Source organism: Silene latifolia, chromosome 7 (assembly GCF_048544455.1).
Source record: "Silene latifolia isolate original U9 population chromosome 7, ASM4854445v1, whole genome shotgun sequence".
Taxonomy (NCBI): Eukaryota; Viridiplantae; Streptophyta; class Magnoliopsida; order Caryophyllales; family Caryophyllaceae; genus Silene; species Silene latifolia.
Window position 1 is genome coordinate 39,725,891 of NC_133532.1, and position 21,898 is coordinate 39,747,788.

At 37.1% G+C, this 21,898-nt stretch overlaps 2 protein-coding genes across 2 annotated transcripts; one reads left to right on the plus strand and one right to left on the minus strand.

Moving 5' to 3' along the window:
- Positions 1-664: 664 nt before the first annotated feature.
- LOC141592042 (uncharacterized) lies at positions 665-6,830 on the plus strand. Its single transcript, XM_074412596.1, has 8 exons — positions 665-1,112; positions 1,876-2,088; positions 2,176-2,376; positions 3,822-3,929; positions 4,034-4,171; positions 5,455-5,706; positions 6,060-6,380; positions 6,471-6,830. The coding sequence occupies exons 1-8, from the start codon at positions 765-767 to the stop codon at positions 6,633-6,635; spliced, it is 1,746 nt and encodes a 581-aa protein (XP_074268697.1). The 5' UTR covers positions 665-764; the 3' UTR covers positions 6,636-6,830.
- A 532-nt stretch (positions 6,831-7,362) lies between these two features.
- On the minus strand, positions 7,363-21,101 carry LOC141592043 (uncharacterized). Its single transcript, XM_074412597.1, has 19 exons — positions 20,892-21,101; positions 19,830-20,487; positions 18,210-18,410; positions 17,530-17,613; positions 17,000-17,059; positions 16,444-16,488; positions 16,069-16,268; positions 15,366-15,851; positions 14,828-14,918; positions 14,541-14,735; positions 14,374-14,463; positions 13,236-13,298; positions 12,291-12,365; positions 10,736-10,786; positions 10,228-10,305; positions 9,022-9,156; positions 8,291-8,398; positions 8,145-8,210; positions 7,363-7,770 (listed from the first exon to the last, which is right to left on the minus strand). The coding sequence occupies exons 2-19, from the start codon at positions 20,157-20,159 to the stop codon at positions 7,696-7,698; spliced, it is 2,433 nt and encodes an 810-aa protein (XP_074268698.1). The 5' UTR covers positions 20,160-20,487; positions 20,892-21,101; the 3' UTR covers positions 7,363-7,695.
- Between the last annotated feature and the right edge of the window lie 797 nt (positions 21,102-21,898).

Consider the following 21,898-nt stretch of genomic DNA (forward strand, 5'->3'; position numbering starts at 1 on the left):
AAAATAAACAATAAGAGTTAGTCTAAGCTACACTCAATATGTACCTAAAAAAAAAAAACGCTAACACGCACATGAAAATATAAACGATCAAAATATTTTGAAGGACAGTGTGAAATCGGGAAAACCGGGGGATACCTAGGGGTGCTAACGAGTCGAGCCGAGCCCGAGCTTGGCCTTGCTCGGCTTGTGCTCAAGAACTAAAACTCGATCTCGAGCCGATCTCGAGCTTACCCGAGCTTGTAGAAAATGTGCTCGATATCAAGCTTGCGAGCTTTAACGCGAGCTCGAGTCAAACTCGAGCTCAATCGAGCCTATATATAATGGTTAGTTTGTTTTTTCTTCCGATATTTTCAATAAAAAGGCTCGAAGGTTAAATTTAAAATATTTGACAAATCAGTGAGACATTTGATACGTGATACAAAAATATAATCATGATAAAATATTTTTATAAAATATGAGCAATATCTTATATAACCACACAAGTTCGAAAGCCATTCACGAGCTTTTCTTTCGAAGCGTTCTTTCGCTTTTTAACTCGCGTTAATTTCTCGAATGAAGTCCAACTCGGCCGATCTCAAGATTCTTTCGCTTGAAATTGCCTCGTCTCATTAGGGATACCATGACAAAATGAGAAAATAGAAGTGTATTACGTATAAAATCCTTTTTTTTTTTTCGTTTTTTTTAAAACCATTTTTGGATTGAGCAATTTATCACTTCCCCGACTCCCTCCATTAAAACTCACTCACTATCGACAATCTCCATTAATGGAGGACGAAGCAGAAAACCATGACGGAATACGAGCTCATTTCCCTTTATCATTCGGCAAACAATCCAAATCCCAAACCCCACTCGAAGTTATTCACAACACTACTCTTCGTTCCCAACCCCCTAATCTTAACCCTAACCCTAAAGATACTGATGATGATCTTGTTATCGGACCGCCGCCGCCGCCTCCATCGGCGGACGATGACGACGATGATGAGCCCCTGGTTGGACCGCCACCGCCGCCGCGTGTGGGAGCTGAGGTGACTGATGATGAGGACGATGACGAGGATGAGACTCCGTTTCGAATTCCTTTGAGCAATGAGATTGTTTTGAAGGGACATACTAAGGTATTATTAATTCACCTATTCTATTTCTATTAGTCTTTATTATTTGCGAGACGTATTTTAATTAAAGGTAAACAAATGATTAAGACGGGGTAGTTAATGTTAGATGTTTAGGGTTGAATTTGAAGTTCTGAGGGTATTTTGACTTTTGAGTGATTACTGTTTTATTATCTTCAAGCGGTAGTATTTGGATCCGTTTTACCATTAAAACGAATATTGCGGTCTTAAGCAAGACCCTTTATATATTGTCCTTTATTTCGTTGTTTCGATGTTTTTAAGAAAAAATGACAATATAACAACTTTCTTCTTGAAGTTAAAGAAAATAAGGAGCTAGGAGCAACATTAGATGTTTACTATGATGATAATTTGGGATAAATTTAGAGGGGAAAATGGGAAAATATACTAAATAGGATGGAGGGAGTAGTTGTCTTGCGAAATTCATGTTGTGTTGATATTTGATTAGTGTAGGAGTGTAGTTCAAAAGGGTGATAAGTAGTTTGTGATTGTCGTGTTTGTGTTCAATTGTGGTAAGTGATTGGCAAAGTAGAAGAAATGATCCTACTGTGATTAGAATGACGCCGACTATGTTGTTGATGATGATTTCATTGATTTGTATGTGGCTTACTGGCTCGGGTCAGTCAGCAGTCAGCCAGTAAGCAGTTTAAAAAGCAAGTGGTACTTGTGTCGGACATATTGGTGGGTTATATGTGTGTTCATGATTGAATAAATAGTGATTTGGACTGAAACAATTTGAACTTGTTGACAGGTTGTTTCGGCTTTAGCAGTTGATCCCACAGGGTCAAGAGTTCTTTCTGGTAGTTATGACTATACTGTTCGAATGTATGATTTTCAAGGAATGAAACGAGATTTGTCTTCATTTAGACAATTAGAGCCTTTTGAAGGGCACCAAGTTCGGGCTCTTAGTTGGAGTCCTACGGCTGGGTTCTTTTTGTGCGTCACTGGCTCCGCTCAAGCTAAGGTACTGCTTTCGTCTCCTTTTATTCACCCTCTATTCATTTTGTAGAACATGTTGGTGAAACTGACTGAATATTATGCATCATATCAGATTTTTGATCGTGATGGCCTCACCATTGGCGAGTTTGTGAAGGGGGATATGTATATTCGTGATTTAAAGAACACAAAGGGTCACATAACTGGTTTGACTTGTGGAGAGTGGCACCCAAATAAAAAGGAGACCATCTTGACGTCATCTGAAGATGGTTCACTTCGGATTTGGGATGTAAATGACTTCAATAGCCAAAAACAGGTACCCATCTCCACATCTATTCTCACAGTATTTGCTGAGTTAACGATTGGGCCATGTTTTTTTTCCTCTTTGCATGGATATTCTGTCTAAATTTCCCTAGTTTATGTGCATTTAATTCTGTTAGCAAACGTCTTGTGTTAGGTTTGTACCTTGTCTGTCAAATCTTCAGCCAATAATGATATAAAACTGTTAGTTAACAGCTAGAGTGGGTCAGGTCATAGGGTATTAGAGAGATGGAGAGAGGAAGACAGGGAAAAAGCACGCGCGCATATTTGTAGGACACGTTGCATGGAGTTGGGGACGAGAGCTAATTGGGTACTGGGATCGGGAAACAAGAATTTGTCATGCACAGGCACGCAGCACCGCGTGGGAAGAACCGGGAACTTCATAATTTAAATTTTGTGCGATGTACAAGTGTTGAAGTAGATTGATCGGGCATTTTTCCATCATGATTTGAGTGTTATTGGATAGCAATTGTGACCCTGACCTATGGGGTCTCAAACTCTGCTCAGTTTTTTTAGGGTTTGGGTGGAAGATATGTGCATAACTGTTGCGGTATATAATTTTATATTCAGTTAGTTTATATTGCATATAAACTCAAGGAATTATATGCTACTGTATAACATAATTCCGGGGACTAAAAAGTAGAAAGTGTAAGCCATGGTCTTCTCCCTTTACCAATGGTTACTTAGCAACCGCGTATTATTGTTGAAACTTCAGCTGTTGATTTTTGTTTTTGACAAGTTCAATTTTTCGCTAGCTTTGTCATCTGTCTAAATTAGGACTTACAGTTTTATTTCAGACTTTGAACATAGACATTGCTTTTTTTTTTTTTTTTTTTAAACTGAACATAGACATTGCTTGAAAGCTTCTGTTAGATAGAAGTGCCACAAATGGTGATTTATTATTGTAGTGAACGGTTGTCTGCATGAGCTTTATTTTTTCTACTTGAGATTTATTTAGCTGTTAACAAGGGAGCAGGCCATTATTATCCTGATTCCTGGACAATAAAAATCAGGGAACCCTCCATACATCATTCTCTTTATTTTTCTTCTGTTTAGGGAGAGGAGTTTGGAGCTGTCTTCTGTCTTCTAAGGCGTTGATGATTGATAAATGTTTGTGTTGTAACTATATTTGTTTCCTTAATAAAGGGCACTTTAAAATAGGAGGCATCAATTTGGGTAATTTCAGATCTCAAGCCTCAGAATTGTCAACCTCCCTTGGCCTTTACAGATCTTATTGTAATATCGTGTGGTGATTTCATTGTCTTTCTAGGGAGGGTGGGTTTCTTATGTGAATGTAACCTTTTACATCTGTATGCTGTCTGCTTGAGCTCTCAATGGAAAATCTCCTGGCCTTTTTTTTGTTACCCTTAGCATTCTATTTGTTATTAGCCCTGCCTGTAGAATCTTTATCATCAATTCTAAAATCCTTGTGCTGGATAGGTAATAAAGCCAAAGCTTGCGAGGCCCGGAAGAGTTTCAGTCACAACATGCACTTGGCAACGTGAAGGAAAAAGCATTGCTGGTGGAATTGGAGACGGATCTATCCAGGTACATCTTTTCTGATGTTCGAAGATTTTAATTTTAAATTTTTTCTGTACCAACTTTGTATCGTCTAACCCCGTTAATGTGACGAATATCTTTCTATGATTCAGATCTGGAATATTAAGGCAGGATGGGGAAGCAGACCGGATATTCATCTACAAAGTGCACATACTGATGATATCACTGCTTTGAAGTTTTCAAATGATGGACGGCATCTGATATCAAGAAGTTTTGACTGCACATTGAAGGTAATACTACATTGGCCATTGGTGCACTGTACTCATCTGTATTATGATTATCAGGCTGTTGGGTTGGAGTAAGGAGACTAGTAGTTGGCATGGTGTTGCCTTTGGAAATCAATTATTTTGGTCCTTGTGACCTCTTTCAAGTGGAAAATAGAGAGTATTTTATTTTGGCACAATATTTGGTGCAGAGACCTCACTTTAAAAGCCCAATTTCTTAACCTCTTTGGAATCTCTTCTAAAAAAGAAGCCACAATTAAGGAAAGTTGTCTTATGGGAAAACAACGGTCATACCTTATATTTTGATCTTGAGATTTCTGAATGACTGGGAGGAACCCTTTTTGTCGAGGTTTTTCGGTGTGCTTTCTTCTGAATGACAAGGATGTGATAAGATAATTTGGAAGCACTATCATACATGATCTTTCTCTGTAAAAAAAAAATTCTGCAATCTTATAGAAAAGCCAACAATACATGATCTTTCTGTGTAAAAAAAAATTCTGCAATCTTATAGAAAAGCCAACAATTCACGACTTCCCAGCCATGGAGATTAGGAAGTATAGAGCTCCTACTAAAGCTTGTTTTATTTGCTTGGGCGATAACCTAGGGGACATACCTACAACAGGTATGTTCAGAAGGTGAAGTTTTAGCCTTGCTAGTCGATGTTCTCATTGTGATGAGAATTTATCAATTATCACTCTCTCAGTCTCTCTTTGGAGAAAGCAAGGTCTATCCTAGAACCGCGGATTATGTACTCTCTACTTGGAAGATAAGATTGGAAAAAGGCTGGATTGCTGAAATTTGGAAGATGGTTTTTTTGGCTATTTGGTGATGTAGTTGGATTGAATGGAACCATCGTATATTTGATGATGCTGCCTCTTCATATCAAGAGTTCATGTTTCAGTTTTTTGAAGCTATTATATATTTTTGAGTCATATGCTTCCCCAAGTGGAAACTTGCCTTTTTTTTTTTTAATTTTGTAGAGAAGATTACACATGATAGTTTGAGAGCGTAGTTATCCATCTCTCATTGTGAATATGGGTGCATTTAGGGTGTCTTTTTGTATATGATAGTCGCTCCCATTGTCTGATAGGCGTTGCTTCTATGATATCTTTTCTATATGGGCGTCACCTCCTTGGTGCCCTTGGAAGTATATCATAGTTATCAAAAAAATTATTTTTCTTTTATTGTTATGCATTTGACGAAAGTATCTTATATTTTAAGCAGAGAGTGTACTTTGCATATTGAGAATAAATTCTCTGAATGTAGGCTAATCATAAAATGTCTTTCAGGTTTGGGATTTGCGCCAAACGAAGCAGTCACTTAAGGTGTTTGAAGATCTACCAAACAATTATGCTCAAACAAATATTGCATTTAGTCCTGAGGAAGATCTGATATTGACTGGTACTTCGGTTGAAAGAGATAGCGCAGTTGGTGGTTTGTTGTGCTTCTATGATCGGGAAAAACTTGAACTAGTATCAAGGGTTGGCATCTCTCCAACACGCAGTGTCGTGCAGTGCGCTTGGCATTCAAAACTAAATCAGGTATTGTTTTTAGTTATTTTTTTCCATCAAACTTTTTGTCCAAATATTATTCAAACGCTGAATGCCATTTTTGGAGAACCAGTTAGTCTCCTGAGACAGTCTCGTATTAAAAACAACACTCATATGGCCATATGCACATTAACCAACTTCTGAAATTAAGGGCTAAGTATCCTACGGTCAAGTCATGATAATCTTATCATGGGCAACCGTCTTACCGTCTCATATACTGCGAAGGGAGGGCTGATATTCTAAATCAAGGCGTATATTCAGGACAGGAATCAGCTGACTTGGCTTGAGATTGACCTGGATAGAGTTATTCAGAGATGATGCTAATCCAATGTCTGTGCTTGTAGGTTTTTGCTACTGTCGGAGATAAACACCAAGGAGGAACACACATACTGTATGATCCAACCATGAGCGAGCGAGGGGCTCTTGTTTGCGTTGCTCGGGCACCAAGGACAAAGTCGGTCGATGACTTTGAGGTGCAGCCAGTTATACACAACCCACATGCGCTCCCCTTGTTTAGAGATCAGCCAAGTCGCAAACGGCAAAGGGATAAGATACTGAAGGACCCTATGAAATCCCACAAGCCTGAACTTCCCATGACTGGACCTGGCTGTGGTGGCAGAACTGGCACCTCTTCCGGAAGCTTGTTAACTCAATATCTTCTCAAGGTAATGTTGCTTTCTGGTGGTGTACGTTTTTTTATTCACGTGTTTTCTTTTTCTTTTCTTAAATAAAATTAATCTGAGGTTGCATTTCAGAAAGGAGGTATGTTGAAGGAGACATGGATGGACGAAGATCCAAGAGAAGCTATACTGAAGCATGCTGAGGCGGCAGAGAAGGATCCTAAGTTCATTGCGCCCGCTTATGCTGAGACCCAGCCTCAAACTGTCTTTGCCGATTCTGATTCTGAGGAGGAAAAGTAATGCAAATTTCCATAGTTGTCTAAATCCCGATGTAAATCGACCCAAAGTAAGGGAAACAATCTGGATCGTTGTAAGATAGTTTCAATTGTAGGATCATCGTAAACTAGTAGGGTCATACATGATCATGGGTAGGATACTTGGCAGGATTATTCAGGATTGTAAAGAAATATTTTTTATTCAGATTTTTTTTTCCCATGTATTTGCTTTTTTTTTTTTTTTTTTGACTATGTATTTGCAGTTGAAATGTGAATGTTGCAGATGGGGCAATTAACACAGTAATACTGTTTTCTATATACAATTATACATGTAGAGATCTTTCTCCTTTATATTAGTAAACATTTTATGCGGTTTGCTTATAAAACTTGTTTATTCAAACATTTCGTAGATTCTTACAATCGAGGTTCGTTCATGCCATCTTATACTTACTCCTATCCAAGTAATAGTAACCCAACCAATAGAGGATCCTCAGTGTCTTGAATTTGTTAGCCCTTAATTTTCCCATCACTGAGGGCTGAGGCAGTGTTATTTATTTTAACTGTTTTCGACAATTGACCGTGTACAGCATAATAATAATGACAATCGTTACTGTGTATTGCATAACAATAATTACTGGAGGGAAAGGTTGCAAATTTGCAATCTACAGAATTCTTACAGCTCTGCACATGTAGTCTAATGTGAACAAACAACAGGCTTTCTCTAGAAGTATTATTAAATAAATAAATAAAAATTAAAAGAAACAATTGTATTACATAAATTAACGGCATTTACAAGAGTTAGACCACAGGCTTCATGTTTTTTTTCTTCTATAAAATATCGGGATGACGATCAATCAGATCCTAATAACTGTGTATGCTATATTTATACTCAGGCTATGACATTATGTTACAAAACTCATAATTTACAAACCCAGATTGTAGTAGTAACTATTATGCAGATCATTCGCCTTCTGGTTTGTACAAACATCAACTGACATATGTAGTAGAATATGCGTGCCTGATATCGTACGATTAGACCATTATATGCATCATGGCTGTCTTTTCTCGCTGGAATTTCGATTAGATCACGACTTTTCGTGCTCAAACGTTGCCAAGCGAGAGTCGGATAAGACAGAAAACATCTGCGTGTCTACAAAAAGCTGCAAATGGGATAACCAAACAGCACAAACAATGAAGTCCTTCACAACAGCAAAAATAATTTAGACAGCTGACCATAATTTCAACTTTCAACTGTCAACGCAGTGACACAAAGTGATCGTGATGCAGACAAAGAGATCGTGATGCAGACGACCCTTGACGAAAATTGCATCAAATTTAGTCTACTTCACGAAAAAAACAACTATTTTAGGGTCATTTAATTCTATCATAATCCATAACCAAAAAATTGGGAATCTTTGATTCCCTTGAAACTGCAAAAACTTCTCGAACACCCAACCCCTGAAAGCATAAGTTGTCTTTAAAAATGTTTTGATTTTGATACAACAAGATGGAGCTAAAGCCATGGAAGACAAACCTTGATAAAAGATCGATCTCTGCCAGGGAAGGAATCAATAAAACTATCCTTCAGAAGTAGGGAGACCTACAATCAAGAAATAAGTGAGAAAATGAATTTCTCAAACTGTTTGTTCCCATTAGTAGCATCAAACTCTTTTCACTCACCCGATCATTGTTTGATTGTACACTGGTGATGGAATAAGACCTGAAATCCGCACATAGGGATTCCATGTATCTGTTCATTACGTCTATAAATTTTGTTGCAGCTTCAGCCTGTAAGTAAACATGCACGCTATTAAGATGAGGCTTGAAAACAATTAAGAGAAGATGAAACCATGGTATTAGATCTCCGTTTGGTACTTGATCTTGGAAACAGGCATCCAACCTGATCTCGGTCTTTGTGCCATAAATGTAGCCCATACCAACACAAAAGGTTATCGGAGTTGATCGAATGTGGACTCGAGCTGGGCTTAACATGGATTTTGTGGCTAACGAAAAAGCAGATTAACAGATTATGGACAATTAGCGGGGTAGGCATAACTTCTTTTGCAGGGGCGGATAAGTCAGGTCCAATGTGCGGTAGGACTCTGATTTAATTTAAATTTGAATAAGGTACATGGAGGAGACCTCTTGTTCCCAAACTACGGCACAGCACAGCTACATTTTACATTTTGGATGGTAATAATACGACGGAGATACAACGTGATGTCAAAACTCAAAGACGGATAGAACTTCCAAAACAACGATAAAAAACGTGGAGTCTTTTTTTTACTTGACAAGCTCTCTAGTTTTCATCATATTTCTATATAAATATTGGTTTCGTGTGTAAAACACATTTAAAAAAATTAAACGGGATAGAGGAAGTAGTATTTCTATAATGAGAAATACGTAATTACCTGCACTTCATTACACTTGTATACAGGATGCTTTTCAGCTACTCTGAATTGACTAGCCAATGCAGCGTGGATTGGACGGAGTTCGGAATAGAGCTCCTTGCGTCGAGGAAGTAATGGCAAGGAGCACGTCTTCACCTACAAGAATATAAATTTGCAGTTTCTCCATATTACAAGTCACACATGAAAACCAAGAAATTTAGTAAAATAGATTGCCATTTTGGGAGAATGGAAAGATATTGTGCCGCATCAGATTTTTGATCTCGTGAACAATTTTCCATATTAGTATCCTGGCAATCACTATTGGCCATCAATTGGGATGCAAGGGTAGGCGGCAAACATTACGAAAGAAGAGAGATCGTAGTAATCGTGAAACATTACGTTACTAGAGCCTTGAGGTAGATATGTTTAACAACAAATCCTTGGTCCTAATAGACGATGTGAACTACAATAATGGGAAAAAGGGAGAAAGGGGAAAGCAGAATGAAGGAAATGAAGCACGATAGACTAAACAAGTGTAAAAAGGGGAAAGGCACAAAATGAAGAGCATGTTCTCACAAACATAAGCAGATATTTATATGGGTGAAGTGCGTGCATGAAAAATCTAGGGAAAAAGTAATAAGGGAAGGATAGCTAAGAGATTAAGTACTAAAGTATAAATTTTTAGGTTGAATTTCAACGGAAACTAAAGCCAGAAAAAAAAAAGATGCAACGAGACAAAAAATGACGCCCAACTCCATTCTCGACGTAAATTCCTCCCTCCAATCAACCCACTTTAACACCAACTTTTCTTCAATCTTGCGTAGACCCATACTGCTTTCAGCCACCATTATCTATATTTTCTACCCCTCGCAAATCCCAATCTTTTCATTTTCTACACTTCAATCCTTCTAAACAGTGCACCACCTGGTCTGTCGCTAAAGAGCAAAACCATCTAAAGCGATTCGCCTCAGACCTCAGCTAATCTTTAAGAGATGCAACTCCTATATATTCAACGCCCCATTCCTCAACTCAATCTTTACATGTACAGCAAAACATCCACAATTGCATATAGTAGATTCATCGTCAATATTCATTCAGTAAACATGAAATCAGTGATCAATATCAGTTGATGACTGCACTAAGCGGAGCCTAAGCATTTTCGTTTCCTTGATCACATACTCCAAATAACAGTGTGTGGCATAATTATAGATATCCAAGAATGCATACCTGGTCTTTTCCCACATTGACATGGACAAGATTAGAAGTCTTCATCTTCAAGTCTTCTGGTTTATTCTGTATTCCAACCTGCAAGCGAAATCGTTACGGAAGCTATAAAATGATAACATTATAATGTACTAGAACATGAAGTTGCCTTGCCAATACTAAGAATGAAATAAATATGAATGTGAAGTGGCCAATGACAAAAAGACATGCTTTCACTATGACAAGAGCATAAAACAGGATGTCTTTGCTACACACAAATTACCCATATAAAGAGTCATTTTTGGCATTTTAAGCACATAAATCAGACATATCTTGATTTCTGGGTGCGACATTGACCATTGAAAACAGCTGCTTGGAAGGGGTGATGGAATGTCAGATTGTCAAAGGAGCCATCATAATTAACATCCTCTTCTTTTTCAAATTTGAGTACTCAACTGATTAGCTCGACCAATATGTACAGACCCAAATTAAAAGGTATCTACAATGCATGTGACAATTATTTAAAACTTACAATGTAAGGAACCGGAGCGTCAAGAAAATCAATCATCTTCTCTGGGAGAATCTGTAATAATTATTTAAAGCCCAATAACAAAAAGATCAGTGACAAAATAATTCCCAAATTGTGGGAAAATAATTACGGAATACCAGCAACCTCTAAGCCCGCCTACTTAGCGTTACAGCTCAAATTACCTTTACACCCTTTAGTATTTTCACATAAGTTACCCCTTACCCTTTCCAGCAACCTCTAACCCCACATACTTAGCGTTCTCAAAGGCAACAAGTAGGGGATGGGACGTGTGGGAAAGTTGATGTATGGGTGACACAAATGGTGTTTAGGCAGTGTGGCCGTGGAGAGAGGGGGTGAGGGACAGGTAAAGTACGGATTTCATGCTTAAAAATTTCAGAGAGAGTTTTAATGGAATCAAGCTGAGACGCCCCAATTTCATAATCAAGTTAGATTTATACCATAGTTGGGATTACCATTATACCTGACACATTATCCAATCCGAATAACCTGTCGTAAATACCCCAACCAAAACCCAAATAACCTGACATGACACAAATTTTGTCGGTTCCGATAGGACCCTAGCCGAAATTATCCAAAATGAATAATTTGAAATCACGCTTAGCATGCATTGATCCCGATTGAGCTTACTGGTAATGAAAATGGTCTGACGTCACTCTGACCTTAACTGACTCATACCCGAAATGAACCGATAAAAGCAAACCCGAAATTAACAGAAGCTAAATGACCCGCATGGCGGAACAGCCGTGTTTGACACTCCCTTAATGACCCACCCCAGAATCTACCACAATGACCCGTTACCCAGGTCCCATTACCACCCTCTCCTCTCTACTACAATGCACCATTCCCAAGTGAAATCAAATGCAAAGGAAAGAGTATTTCAACTTTGTTCACAACGGACGGAGGTAAATTTACTTGCTGACGTAATAAGTAGAAGTTCTTATGGTACTAATTGCACTTCAACTGAAAAACTTATGCAACAATTTTCCCACACTCTGTTGCAAGCTGTGAAAAGTGGCTTTTAACAATGTTGATTTAACCTTATCAAAGCAGCTTAACACTGCGGTAGTTATATACTTCCTCCGCTCCATTTGTTTCTTTACGTTTGCTTTTTCGGCACTATTCATTAGTAAGGAGATTCTCCAATACAACTTATAATATATAACATAAAAGATAGTCATGTGAGATCTTGTTTAGATCGTCTCACCGAATGGAGTATGAAAAGCAAACTTCTATAATTTTTAGTAACATGTAGATGAAGATATGAAAGAAAACGTGCATTGACATATGCGTATAAAGCAAACGTAAAGAATTAAATGGAACGGAGGAAGTACGAGATAAGAAATACTGATCTAGCAGCAAGCAAATATTGATTATAAAGTGGGCACCCCGAGACTGTGATAGACTAGATAGCAGACAACATGTAAAAGCAACGCAATAATATCATACAGGTGTACGAAACAATGATGGAGTAGTGAATAACAAAAAATGAAGCAGAAGAGGCCAGTGCGTCAATGATGTGAAAATAATATCAACTCACCGGTAAAAGGAGACTCTGCCATTCAAATGGACAGATCATGGGGATGAGCGACAGCACCACAGCAGAGAGAATACCCTGTAGAAGACAAAGTAACCAAGGAGAACACAGCAGTTATACTCAAATCCAGCAAAAGAAATAGAACAGATTTCTTTGCATCTCGAAGTTTAATGCACCTACATACGGTCACAAATAGAATTGCCAAACAGTCATTTATGTCGGGGTCCAATTAGGTCACTGCCGGTGTATTATCATCAGGTTATTATGGGTTCAGGTCACTTTGGGTGTGCTTTAATGGGTCGTTCTGTTTCCGGGTCAGTGTTTACTGGTCATGTCAGTAAAGCCATTTTTGAGTCGCTTCAAATTCTGGCTGCTAAAGTTCTTTTTCTCAAAGTAGTCACTTTGCGTCATTTAGTCACAAATAACTTTTGTAATAGTATTTTAGTTAGCTGCAAAATTTCCATTTCGGTTTCATCATTAAACTCCCTAAGATTTTTACTATTAACGGTTCATTCAACAACATAGTCCTGAACGTTCTCCCTGCAACAGCCTGTAACGTCCTCATTGCAATAGCATAAACGTCCCCAATAAACAAATATATTTCTTTGTCAGTCTTCTCCAGTTCCAATTCAGACTTGGTGGCTCATCAATTTCGTCAAAACATCTATTCTCTCATCATGCAAGCCAAATTTGAAATAAAATAACAGGATCACCCCGATAAGTTTGCATCATATTGTATTATTAGAGAAAAACCTTGATAGGTGACAATCAAAGTTGATCTATCACTAAGATGCACAATTTTTCAGCTCAAGGCAGCAAAAAATAACACTAAGACCTTACGGACTTAAGCCCTAACAAAACCAAACATGCACTACAAATCAATCATAAGTTTCTCGCAAAACATCTGAAGACAATCGTAGAGTTTCTTTGCAGAAAAGAATAACTGACCAGATTAGGGCATACAACAATGACCTGTTTCTCCAGCAACACTCCTGTGAGCAAAGCTAAAATCTGGAAAACAGAAAATGTGATGTGGTCATACTAAATATTAATAGTAGGTCTTCAAATTACCGACTAGTTCAAAAGTATATAGAGTGTATATCAATTTGTACAGTTGCAGTTAAATATCTAAATAAAAAGAAAATTAGGAAGGAGCAAAGCATTTGAAAAAATTACTTCAAAAAATTGTAAACTAGGGGTTGGAAAACTTTAGACCCTACGATCAATGAATACCCACAGATACAAACATTTCAGTACAAATTAACATTGTTATGTACTTATGTATAAAAAAATAATGTACACATAAAAAGCTATTGCATCGGCCCAATTCAAGAAGTGCATCTTTATGAAGTCATGTACAATACAAAAAGGTACTACTATTTTCTTCCAAGAAAGAGTAATTTCTCCAACATGCTAACTATCTTATTACGACTATGACTACTATACATCATCATCACCACCACCACCACCACTACCACCACCAATAACAACAGAAATAGGGCCTTAATCCCAAATTGATTTGGGGTTGGCTAACACGAATGATGATGAATCATTTGAAATCGTCAATGACACGTAAAATGAAGAAAGAAAAAGTAAAGGAAAATACGACTGGTTCTCAATACACATGTAGCTAACAAAGTCAACAAGATGTAGGAAACTTCTTTTACAAAAATAAGAAAGTTGAAAAAAAAATACTCCCTCCTATTCTCAATAACTCTCCCCCTTTCCTTGTTCATCTATTCACAATAATCTCCCTATTTCCTTTTTTGGTAAACTTTTATACTTATTTTAATCACTTCACCCCACAACAATACCCACACTTTATCTTATTTTAATCACCTTACCCCACAACAATACTTATTTTAATTACCTCACCCCACAATAATACCACACAATACCTTCCCTCTCTCCAATCTACTACCTCCACTACAATACTTTACCATATAATACTCCCTTCCTTAATTCTTATGCCCTCCATGAATAGGGATGGTTATTGAGAATAGGAGGGAGTAACATAGTTTATGCAGAAACTTATGTAAGAGTTATGTATTAAGTCAACAACAATTAATATTCATAAGAGAATTACATTGTCAAGAGAAAGGGCACGGCAGAGGGTTGCAGTTGTCCAAACAGATAATTCGACAGCTTCCTCAGCAGCTGCTAACCTTGCATTAACCTGAAACTCAGAACCTTAGACACAACCCTGGCAAATGAGACACTTGTAGAAGATAATAAAGCCATGCAAAACCATACTTCTGCAGATTTCACAGGATCATGCACGTCTGTATCTAAGAAACTGTCAACTGATTCAAGATCAGAAACTGAACGGCGTGTGTATTGGATAGCTTGCAGGTGTTCAAGAGGCTGGAAAACCATCTCGCTCCCCCGTTCAGGAATAGGCATAGCTCCATAAGCAAAAACTATTTGTAGCAAATCGTTCTTATTATCCTGCAAGTGAAACCGCAACAAACTGAAGTGTAAACCACCACCTTCATACATCAATAGTAGCAACTTTCAATAAGAGGATTAAGATAACAAACCTTAGCCCATTCCATAGTCATGAAATCGCCAGAATAGTCACTTTCTTGGTTAGAGAAACAATCGTTATCTTCATCCACGCTTCTTACTGAACTGTCAGAACAGACAAGGATAACTGTAGGTTATATTACAAAAACTAATATGAGACTGTTGTATGCATTTGATGATCTTAATTCACGTTGAACCGGTTGTATGGACAAAGTAGTGAAAGCCAAGAAGTGCTCGTGGTTGTTGGTAGTAGGGGGGGAAGCTTACCCCTATGTTAGAATAGGCACAGAGGCTATTTCTAAGAGAGTTATAATGAAACTTGCATTGGGAGTTGTATCCTATGGCTTCTCTTCCAAAGTACAAGAAACACAAACCAGTTTAATAAGCCATTTTGCTTAATTGGAAATAGATAATATTGTTACCTCACTTGTTCTAAGAGAATTCATGTAAAAGGATAATTATGAGGCTACAGCCTTCAGGAACTGGGTACGTGGAAACATGTAAAAAACTAGGTTTCTGTAAAGTCAAAGATAGAAAATCTAACTGAACCACCTGTATAATGACAAAGAACTGTTGCTTCTCTCCATTTTCGGGTTATCCGAGTGAGATGACAAAGTGGCCTCAGGAGAATTTGCTCCATTTTCATAAAGTCCACCAAAACCGTTGGCACGACCTTCAGATACATCAGAAGAATGATCATCAGAATCTTGAGGGCTTGTCCGCCCATCTGCCTCTTTCGCAGGACTGAACTCTGAGATTTCACTAGTAGACCCACTTGATGGTGGAGACTCCAGGGTCTTTGGGGAAATTATTGGGGCCCCATCATCAGGAATAATACCAGCTGCGGCAGCCGTGAGGGCTACTGCACTATCAACAGGTATTGCTGATGACATCCAATCTCCAAGGCCTTCCCTCTTTGGTGAATCAAAATTCCCATGAAACTGATCCTGCTCTCTTGAAATGGAAGGGGAGTAATCATATAGAGTCATTTCAGTGACAAACTGGGTTATCCGATTCAGACGCTCTTGTGCAACAATACTGCCACAAAAAAAAAGTAATTTATAAATATTCAATAGAAAGATAATCAAACATGGCAAGGAATTTATTTATTTTTATTTTTTTGGTGTAAAAAAAGGTTCAAGCGCAGTCTTAATGCTAATGGATTTCAAACCAAGGTCATGAGTACCAACATGAAATAGCTGTACTTTATGAGATCATGATAGAAAAAGAGGGGAGAGGCAGGAAATAGGAAAACCTGTTAAGCATCTCATAATGAAGCTCAAAGAAAGGAACTCTAGTGATCAAACAATAGCAGCGAGGAGCAGAAACTAAAAACCGGCTGCCCCCCAGAGACGATTGAGACAGGGGTGATGAATAACCAAAGATAGCTGGTGGCCTCTGTACAATTTCTGGCACTTGTAGGCAAACACCATACATTGTTCCATTATTAGCAGCCTGGTCCACGAAAGGTAATGTCCAGTATCAAGTATCAACCATCACAAGAATTCATTTTTGCATGACAAAAATACAGAAAAACACTTCTATTTGCTTCTCCGAGGTTGCAAATTCTGTGTCACACTTGAACAAGAAATATCACTACACAGTCAGAAGGGAACATTTAGGGTCTCACCTTAAGTGAGAAAACAAAGGCCAAATCATCTCTTCCCATGTGCTCCTGTTTATTAATTCAGGGCAAAGACCAATAAAAAGATTAGCAGGTACAAATATGCAACCGATACATGACACTAGGCAAGTAATCTAACACGTGAACAAAGTAAGCAGAAAATCACTTCTAACTTTGATAGCTTTGCATGATACCAGAATAAAGGTTTCACTGAATAGTAGAACACAACATAACTCAACTACCACGTTAGTTATGCTAATCTCATCTTGGTTGTTTAATCCTACTCCACTAGTCCACTCAGTTGAGACTTGGCAATGCCGACGTCACAAACACGCGAGAATCACCTCTAATAATATCAAACATGCATATCTTAATCCTATCATGTATGCAATAAGAACCAAAAGAGATAAAGTACACCTCAAAATGATCAACCCTTCAGAGAAATTGATTCACCACACCCAATTTATACTCACATACATTAGGCAACAATTTCTCTGGACTAAAGAGTCACATATCTTATGCACATATGCGGATATGCCCATTAACTGAATAATGAATCTACCTGTCCATAAACAAGGGAGTTTAAGTCACTCAGGGATGGAGATCTCTCCATTAGCCGAGCCTGCAGTTTTACAAAGAAATATGCTGTAAGAGAAGATGCATAAAAATCATGCTAACTAAAGAAGAGTTCAGCATATGATATCAGCCACTATCAATGAAAAGATTTGGAAAGCATAAAAATGTGAAGACTGAAAAGGGCAGAGCCAAACAAATCATCCAAAATAGGAAAGACTACTAGAGTCTAGGCAAATTTATCCATACGACCAGTTACTTATTAGAGATGCCAAATAGCACACTTGAAGCGTAATATCAGGTATAGATCGAATAATACAAGAGCATATCAATTATAACTCAATTATAGAAATCTAAAGATAAGCCGACATAAAACTAATTGATCATGAGCATAGCACAAACATACTGTCTATAATACCAAACCTTCATGTAATATCACCCAAAACTATTTAGCTCTGGAGCAAACATAACAAGTCAACCAAATTATCAAAAATAATAATCTTGAGTGGAAACTGAGACCTTGACACCTCCAGGAAACGTAAATGCACATAAATCCTTCACGCGCATTGGCAATCTCTTCCCCGGTGGATACTTGAATAATACCTACAGTCAAGATGAGGACCCATTTTAAAGAGGACACGATTATAAAGTTTCAAGAAGGCCTTTAAAATTTCACAAATGAACTGGCATTGCTCTGTTGAAATAAATAAATAAATAAACAAAAATAACTACCGCCTGCAAAAAGTGCATGCCTTGCCGAGTCTCAAAAAATAATTAATCAAGGATCTTTCAATACAAAATCAACCTCCACTAAAAATGTCAACAGTAATTTCTTAGCAGATAAAAGCATAAATAACTCAGGCTCCTAAGAAATATAAGCCATATATGAATTTATAAGTTTCCTTATCAAAATAACTATAGTCAGCAGTCTCGGCACTTTTCATATGAAAGTTACATGTACAGTAAGCAGTTCGTATTACATAATATTCAAACGCTGCAAAGATAAAAATGATCACCCACCTCCGAATACAGGTCATATAGAACTAAATTGTATCCAACTGGAACTACACAATTCAAATATGTACAGCAACGAGTATGTGCATAATATTAGTGACATAATAAAAATATCTAAGCAATTTTCAGAAATAGGAATCAATATATCATGCATCTCGAGAAAACAAATCATTTAAGCTTCGAACCTGAGGATCCAATGAAGGAGGTGAAGGCTCACGATAATATGACGGTCTTCCATCCACTGCACTTGCTCGGATCATATCAGACTCCCACTTTTTCTTTCTAGCAAAGGCATCCTCAACAGCTTCAAGATTGGCATCTGGATGAAGACCCGTGACTATAAAGTGCTCAAATAGCGAAGTAGGCTCCTTGTATTTCGTACGGTCCTAGATAAGCAGTAACATATCCATTACTAATAGCAAAAGAAGTTATAGTTGATTTGAAATACATCCAAAAACTCTACTTCTACATAAGAAATTGATGATAAAAAATCAGTATCACGACAAGTCCCACCAGGTACCAACATATCCTTCCACCAGCGAGAGACCAGACTACTTGGAGATACAATGAAGTAGCAGCAGACATAAACTAATTCTGAGGACTGAAGAACTGCAAAGGAAGGCATAAGGGAAATGAACTTAAGCGGCACTATTTCTAAGCATTTTTTACGTCGGCCTTATTCAGGAGAGAGAAAATTTCTTGCAACACCACTAAGAGACAAAAATAGATTATTCAGAAGAAGAGTATATATACGGAGTATCATTTAGTTAAAAGCTATGAACCATACCAGAAGTATTTTGCCTAGCTCTAATGTAAACTTTGACATTAATTCAAGCAACCTTTTTTAATTTTGGACCAAATTGGTTCTTTCTTCATGTATGATCAAAGGCAATCAAAAAAGGTTTTGGCCAAGCTACAAGTTAACCACTAAGATAATGCCCTACAAACTGGTACAAATCGTTTTAGGGACGAGCTTCTTCATTAAAAACAGATAAATGAATGTCCTTTTTTCACCGCAACCACCTCAAAAAAATTCTTTAGTCAATGTAGATAATTAACCACCCATAGCCAATGCCTCTAATTCAGCCTCAGTGCAAGAAGGCTTAGCAGACTCAAACAAACAAGCCTTAGCCTCTTAAATTAAAATTAATTTCTCAGCCCCAGATAGAGATTGCAAAGAGCATACTGAGTTCAACCTGCTCGCAGCAAAACTTTTCAGAACTTTTACAAAGAGAACATCCCACTGTGAGACCGACTTAATAATCCATATGATTAAACGAGGAATATCAGTAATTATTACGTATTTGACTACTGAGTTGGTCTTCGAATGAAAGGGTCTCATACAAGATTAATTATATATTATATATTTGTATGTTCAACTGTTTTAAAATATAGCATTCATAGTAAATAGCAACACTTGACCATAAAAACTCCAAAGGCCTAATCAAGATGAACATTTATTTTCATGAAATTGATCAACTAGCAAGCAAGCTCGTACGTGTACACTCCTATATCCTTCCAAGATAGGAGGGCAGTTTGTATTCTTTCAAGCATTTTCTCCTACTCTACCTTCATCTTTGAGGATGTATGTAAGACCACTGCTCTTAATACTTTAGCAATAAGAATTCATCCAACATGCTAAAAAACATCTGTGACACGACATACATACAAACAACAAGAACTGCAAAAAACATGAATCATGCGCCCGGTTCCATACTTGGTAAATGTGAATCATCAGTTGGCGTATCTATTGGAAAACAATTAAAGGCAACAAAGGAATACAAATAGTCAATACACGAAAATACCTGGGTGTGAAGCTGATACCACTGTCGTTTCTGATTTGCCAGAACCTCCGGATTAAAATTGAACTTCCGGTTCTCATACTGGGAATTTCCACCCCATCGCCAAGCCTTAGATAACGAAGTCTTCAAATTCTGAAAGCTATTACTACGTCGGTGTGATTGGCTTACTATTTCACTCTGAGTTTTCCTATGTCCCGTCCAAACTGGTGACGTGTTCGCGCTACCTAAATACTCACTTGCCACCCTGACTGCCTCCTCGGAAATCTGGTGTAAAACCCATAACGGCGAAGCTGGTCTTTCTACATGCAAATCACCATCCTCCTTTAAGTCCATCTTCCTACAATCTTAGCTCACTCTTCATCTTCCAAGCACTAGTTCATTCATTAATACCATTACCGAAACACTAACCCAATATTCCAATTCCAATCCCAATATTGGATGACTTGCCAATTTACAAAAACCAAAACTAATTAATGTCAACAATTTGATTCTATGACTACGAGATATGGCAAACTTTCTAAAATTACACAAACCCAACAACCATAAAATTCAATCAATACTTTTCCAATATCTCAATTAATCCCCCAATCAAAGAATACATACACCTTGAATAAGAAGTGGAGCAAAGATGTTGTCTTTCTCAACTTATACAATCAATTACCTGTTTACAGAACATCGAAAACGACATTTAAATAAGTTGTCTCAGTCAAATGCAACGTAGCACAACAACAAACCCTACATAAAATATCAATTAAACCATTCACAACCCATGTCATATTTTCAATCAGTCGGTCTTGCTTAAGACCGTCTTAAGATTCTATTTTTGCCTTATTTAAATCGGTTGTGAGTGTTGTCTTAACTTAGGACGGTCTTAACCACGAATTTGTGATTCTCAATACCCTTTATCATAAAGTTCAGAACTTTAAGCTACCCATAACCAAAAAATTGTAAATTTTCAACATATGTACAGATCAAGGAACATAAAACAACCAAAAAAGGGAAAAGGGAAACTAACCCATCAAAATAATTAACAGAAATTAACTTTAGAAGGTTAAAAATTCATACCTTAACATCAAATTAGTATGATTATTGTTGTTATTAGTTATTATATGAGGATGAGGGTGATGATGATTTCCACAGTTGTACAAAGAAACCCAGAAAAAAATGGAAAGATGGAAGAAAAAGAAAAGGAAAAAAAGTGACCAAAAATAGAAGGAAGGTGAAAATGTAAAGGAAAGGTCAAGAGTTTCAACACAAGCAAGTGGCAAGAACACCATCAAATCATGGCAATAAATATTTTAATATTTAATTAAATTTTAATTAATACAGGTGTCTCCGTCCTAAACTTACAACGAATAAAATAAGACGGAAGGAGAACTAAAGGTTTGTCTTAAAAATACTCAAATGGGATATTATTATCATAGCTGTTTTAATGTTAAGACGGATACTCTGTCTTAAACGATAATATATATATTTTGTTATTAAATAGATATTTTAATAATAAATAAATAATTTAACAATCGGTCTCTCTTCAAACGGGTTATTTTGGTCTGAAATAATAAGATGAGATTTTGCAACTATTTTACAGCCAAATATGATCATTATTGGAAAAACAAAAACAAGTTAACAAAAGTTGTAACATTGATTATACCGTTATACTTATATTTTACCGTAAAATTGTCACATATGTCCTTTGATGACCCGTACATTTAATATATGAAAGAGGACCCACAAAGATCAAAGTGCATGGTCACTTGGAAATGTGGTCAACGTGGAAAATGAATCAAAGCAATTAAAAGTAGGAATATCTACTTGTAAAAGTTGCCGTTTGAGAATATATATTTGTTGTTGAATGAATGATGGAAGTTAATGGGTAGATGAAACTGTTGTGCTTACTAATTTTGGCTTTATTTTCTGGTATTTATTTGTTAGATTTAGGTGAATGCTAAATTAACGCAGTAGGTGAATTATATATCTGATGTATTACCACTAATTTATTAGTTTTTGAGCATTATAACAAAAAATTTGAGTTTTGTTTTAAAAATTCTGAGTTTTACTATAAAGTTTCTGAT

Bases quoted from the DNA above. Each gene is read 5' to 3' on its own strand.
- LOC141592042 (XM_074412596.1), top strand. From the start codon at position 765: ATGGAGGACGAAGCAGAAAACCATGACGGAATACGAGCTCATTTCCCT. The intron at 4,172-5,454 runs GTAATACTACAT...AATGTCTTTCAG, and splicing joins GTTTTGACTGCACATTGAAG to GTTTGGGATTTGCGCCAAAC. The intron at 5,707-6,059 runs GTATTGTTTTTA...CTGTGCTTGTAG, and splicing joins GGCATTCAAAACTAAATCAG to GTTTTTGCTACTGTCGGAGA.
- LOC141592043 (XM_074412597.1), bottom strand. From the start codon at position 20,159: ATGGACTTAAAGGAGGATGGTGATTTGCATGTAGAAAGACCAGCTTCG. The intron at 8,399-9,021 runs GTAATTACGTAT...GTTTACTTACAG, and splicing joins ACAAGTGTAATGAAGTGCAG to GCTGAAGCTGCAACAAAATT. The intron at 7,771-8,144 runs GTTTGTCTTCCA...TCCCATTTGCAG, and splicing joins GAGATCGATCTTTTATCAAG to CTTTTTGTAGACACGCAGAT.